Source organism: Suncus etruscus, chromosome 2 (assembly GCF_024139225.1).
Source record: "Suncus etruscus isolate mSunEtr1 chromosome 2, mSunEtr1.pri.cur, whole genome shotgun sequence".
Taxonomy (NCBI): Eukaryota; Metazoa; Chordata; class Mammalia; order Eulipotyphla; family Soricidae; genus Suncus; species Suncus etruscus.
Genome location: NC_064849.1, coordinates 70,214,908 through 70,220,431, shown reverse-complemented (window position 1 = coordinate 70,220,431; position 5,524 = coordinate 70,214,908). Strand labels below are relative to the sequence as shown.

The following is a 5,524-nucleotide window of genomic DNA, read 5'->3' as shown; positions in this document are numbered from 1 at the left end:
TAGATGTTTATTTGTTCCTGTGCTTTGTGAATACTTTATAGATTTTGTTAATCTGTTAGTCTTTTGTACTGTCTGTAATATCTTCTCCCAAACAGTAGTATGACTTTTAATTTTAGCCTGAGTTTCTTTTGCTTATAAAAACTTCTTAACAGTGGTTGGAGAGATAGTATAGCAGGTAGAGGGTTTGCCTAGCTCTCAGTCAATGGGATTTGATCCCTGGAGCCCCATAGGTCCCCTGAGCCTTCCAGAAATAATTCCTGAGTGCAGAGTCAGGAGTAAACCTTAAGTGTCACTGGATGTGGTCCAAAAACAAACAAAAACACTTAACATGCTTTTTTTTTTGAAATACAGTTCTTTTATCATAATTCAAAATTATTATATAACTCATGATTGTAACAAAACTAGTTTTACTGATCTTGATTTAAAAAATAATTCCTGATTAGGGGCTAGAGCAGTAGCACAGTGGTAGGGCATTTGCCTTGCACGTGGCTGTCCTAGGACTGACCACGGTTCAATCCCCCAAATTTCATATGGTCCTCCAAGCTAGGAGTGATTTCTGAGTGCAGAGCTAGGTGTAACCCCTGAGCATAACCAGGTGTGGCCCAAAAACAAAAACAAAAAAATATTATTCCTGATTATGAAACTTAACTGTCAAAATTAGTCATTTATTTTATGATGTCCATAAGTAGCTTAGCTAACTGTGGTAATATTAATGGTATATGTTTAATGAACTATTTTTCTTATTTTTCTTCCAGAGATGCAAATTATGAATTCTACTATTTGATATACTTCTCTGAGTCATTTAGCAAATGACTGATCACAAAATTTGTCAAAAATAACAAGTGTTTGTAATAAAAGTTGTACATCTACATAAACCATTTTTGCTTTAAAATAATATCACCACTCATTGTTATCACTCAATTTGATTGTAATGGATTAAAATTGTTGTAATGGAAAAGGCAAACTATTCAGTGGTAACAGAATTTATTTTGCTTGGACTTTCCAAATCTCGGAATATTCAGATTTTATTCTTTCTGGGATTTCTGGTAGTTTATATTGGGATTGTACTAGGAAATCTTCTTATCTTGGTCACAGTCGCCTTTGACTCTCATCTTCAAACACCAATGTATTTTCTGCTTATTAATCTCTCGTGTATTGATATGATCTTGGCTTCCTTTGCTACCCCTAAAATGATTGTGGATTTCCTAAGAGTAAAGAAGACCATTTCCTGGTGGGGATGTTATTCTCAGATGTTCTTCATGCATCTCCTAGGTGGGAGTGAGATGATGTTGCTTGTAGCCATGGCAATAGACAGGTATGTTGCCATATGCAAACCCCTCCATTATCTGACCATTATGAACCCACGGGTGCTTCTTGGGCTAATACTATCCTCCTATACAGTTGGATTTTTGCACTCATCTAGTCAAATGGCTTTCATGATAAATTTACCTTTCTGTGGTCCCAATATCATAGACAGCTTTTTTTGTGATCTTCCATTGGTGATCAAACTTGCCTGCAAGGACACTTATGTGATACAACTCCTGGTCATTGCTGACAGTGGTCTTCTGTCCCTGATCTGCTTCATCCTTTTGCTTATCTCCTACACAATCATCATATACTCAGTTAGACATCGAGCTGCTGGTAGTTCGTCTAAGGCCTTCTCTACTCTCTCTGCACATATCACAGTTGTGACTCTGTTCTTTGCCCCATGTGTCTTTATCTATGTATGGCCCTTCAGCAGATACAATGTAGATAAAATTCTCTCTGTGTTTTATACAATATTTACACCTCTATTAAATCCTATGATTTATACATTGAGAAATCAAGAGGTGAAAGCTGCCATTAAGAAAATAAGAACTAGACATATAAACTCAATGCACGCTTTGTAGATGGCATTTGTTTAATCATTATAGATAAATGAGCTCTTAATATATTTAAATTCTCATTAATAACATAGAATTGCAATAGTAAACCTATAAACCTCATTTTTCTCACAGTGGGTGAAAAAAACAGATTGAGTTTGGAAGGTGTAAATTTAAATCTTATTTCCAATTCTTCTTTACATGATTTGAACAAATGAACTAATGAGTAAATTACCTTAGAATTAATTAAAATATCATTAGCATTTATTGCTATTTAGGATATTTTAATTCATAATTTTTTATAATTGCTATCATGGTCACTATTTACTTCTATCATCTGTACCTGGAAATTCATACAATGACACCTCACAAAATGTTTTAGTTGAGTGCTCATTATTATTAGCAAGTACAACCTTCTGCTTTCCTCCATTTACTTCCTTTCTCACTGCCTTCTATTTTAAAGCAGGTAGGTATGGTGTGTGGGGAGCTGGCAATGAATGTTTGGAGGTAATAAAATCAGATGGGATTTGTCACTATCCCTAAAACATTATTCCTAGATTGACTTTGTGGACAAAAGAACTGAGGTCGTATAAGGCTCTAAAGGTGGTGTTAGTACAAGGCTCAAGATGACTGGAGCTTCTCCAGAGGAAGCCCTATCAGGGAAAAAGGGTTAGAGTAAGGTCATGAAAGAGGATCATAAAAATTTTTGAGTTCTTCTTGACAATGCTATTACTATAGAGGAGAGTTTCATCATTCACTCCAATTCACTTGTGCCCCTTTGTAGCTAATAAATCCCTCTCATTCTCCAATTTTAGTACCAGTGATATGTGTTTTAATCCCCTTAATTTGCTTTTTTCTGATGATCATGTAAGTGAACTCATGAAAATGAAAAACATTGATTATTTTACTCAACATAATGTCTTTGAATAATATCTATTAAATAATAAGCTATTTTAATTCTTATAAATCAATTTTACATTACTCTTCTTCCTCAAATTATTGAGCATCATTCAGCTATTCATTTCTAGTAACTTAGAATGATTTTTTATCAAAAACTGAGAAGTTGTAACTAAATTGAATTCATCTTATACATATATTTTTAATAAATGTGGTTTTGATAACACTGAACTCATTTTATCCCTAAAAATACATTATGTCTATAGTCAATCAAATCATATTTTACATACCTGTCATTTTTATATTTATCATTACACAGTGAAATAATAAAACTTATAAATTATTGTCATTTTATCTTCATTGTATTTAGGTAATTTTAGTTGCTATTTATTTTTAAATTTTATTGTTTATTTTTATTTATTTTTGATTTTTTAATTTAATTTTTTTTAATTTAAATTAAATTTTAAATTTAAAATTTTAATTAAATTAAATTTTATTTATTTTTATTTAATTGTTTATTGTTATTGCTTATTTTATTGTTTATTGTTAATTTTATTGTTTATTTTTATTGTATAACAAAAATTAGTCTTATGTAATGAAGAAAAGGCACACACATATATTTATTAAAATTAGTCACTCAATTGATATTTTTTAATATTATGGTATATATAGAACTTGGTATTTTTCTGAAATGCTCTCATAAAGGTTATAAAATAGAATATACATTATAATTGTCATCTCACCCTAGTAAGAATGACACATATCAAAAATACTGGGAGCAATTTGTGACAAGGTTATGGTGAAAAGGAATGCTCATTCACTGCTTGTAAATGTTATCTTGTTCATCCTTTTTGGAAAGTAGTGAGAAATATCTCAGTAAACTAAAAATTCAACTAACATAATTCAGCAATTTTACTTCTGGGTATCTACCTCCATGACACAAAGATGTTCATTCACAAGGACATATGCAAACCATTACTAATTGCAGTATTTAATACAAAAGCTAAAATACAGAATCAACGTAGGTGTCCAACAATAATAAGTAAGTCATAAGATATAATATATACACAAATGAACACTATATAACTATAAGGGACAATGAAATAAATTCACTGCAACAAGGATGCAAGAATGGAAGATATCATACTAAATGTAATAATTAGAAAGTCAGGGGCTGGAGCAGTGGCGAGCTAACCTAGGACAGACCACAGTTCGATCCCCTGGCATCCCATATGGTTCCCCAAGCCAAGGGCAATTTGTGAGTGCATAGCCAGGTGTAACCCCTCAGCATCACTGGGTGTGGCCCCAAAAGCAAAATAATAATAATAATAATAATAATAATAATAATAGTATAATAATAATTAGAAAGTCAAAAATGGGAAAAGATAGGATTATCATTTGTATGTACTATATAGTCTACAAGGGAATGCAAAACTTTAAAGGGGAGGAGGATGCCTAGATAACACTTGCCCCCAAAATATAGGGAGGAAAAAGAGAAGGAAAAAAATCAGAGGTGAAAGAAGAGATAAACAAACAGTACCAGGGGTTCTAGGGGACTCCAGTACATTGGTGGTATAAAGAAGTGATATAGCTAAAATTCCAAACCACAGTTTCAATCACACTGAACACAAGAGATAAAAACTTCAACAACAAAACTTAAAAATGTGCCTGTAAATGGGTCTGGAACATGGTATGCTTAAAAGTTAACAATGAATAATTTTGTAAATTTTGGTGCCTCAACAAACTTTCAAAATAAATTTAAAAAAATTCAATATAATGTAAATCCTAAGACAGGGCAGCTTCCATGAGAATTGATTTTTATGTATTCAAATATTACAAATATTTTAAACATTTTAATAGAATTGACATATAGTGCTTAAGATGACAAAAATTAAAATTTTCACTAGGTTTGAGTTGGAAAAAGTTACTAATTTCATTAAATTAGTATCAATATTTTTCATTGGTAGAAGTAAAGCAATCTTACTTTTTAACTAAGGCACCATGTTTTACAAAGAAATTCACAGTAGATTAAATACAAGCATACAATGAGGATTCAATGTAAATTAAATTTGGATAAATAAATCCAAGAAAACAAAATATCTAATAGGAACTCAAAATTTCTGGCAATAACTACATTTGAAAAAAATTTGTGTGCCATCTAGTGCTCGAATTTTTGTTTCCCTTCTCCATTTTTATCATTAAAAAATAAATAAATAAACAAGCAACCAAGAAAACAAGGATAAAGAAGGAAAATATGGGGCCAGAGCGGTGGCACAAGTGTTAGGGAGTTTGTCTTACGCGAGCTAACCTAGGATAAATAGAATGGACAGATTCGATCCTTCAGAGTCCCATATGGTCCCCCAAGTCAGTAGCGATTTCTGAGCACATAGCCAAGAGTAACCCTTGAGTGTCACCGAGTGTGGCCCAAAAAAAGAAGAAGAAAAATTTATGTATTGAGTCCATCATCAATTATAAAAGAGGTAATTGGTGTTTTTTTTTATGATTTGAGGTTATAAATTTAAGCCTAACAAGATTGTCATTAACATACAGCCCTAAATCTTACACTTTCAAAGGTTCAGTTAAACTCATTGTCTTCTCATTATTACTTCAATAGTCATTTGACAATACATTCTTAACAACAGCATTTTGAGAACTTTTCTCCCACTTTATATCAGCTAAATTCAAAATTCTAGCACACACCAAAACTCATTGTCACAATTAAAGTTAAAATATCTTCTTAATTAAGAAGCGATTTAATTCTTCTG

The 5,524-nt window shown here is 31.7% G+C and overlaps 1 protein-coding gene across 1 annotated transcript; it reads left to right on the top strand.

The window, feature by feature from the left end:
- The first annotated feature begins 950 nt into the window (after nucleotides 1-950).
- LOC126001397 (olfactory receptor 4K13) lies at nucleotides 951-1,889 on the top strand. The gene has a single exon (XM_049768657.1). The coding sequence runs from the start codon at nucleotides 951-953 to the stop codon at nucleotides 1,887-1,889; it is 939 nt and encodes a 312-aa protein (XP_049624614.1).
- Nucleotides 1,890-5,524: the final 3,635 nt, after the last annotated feature.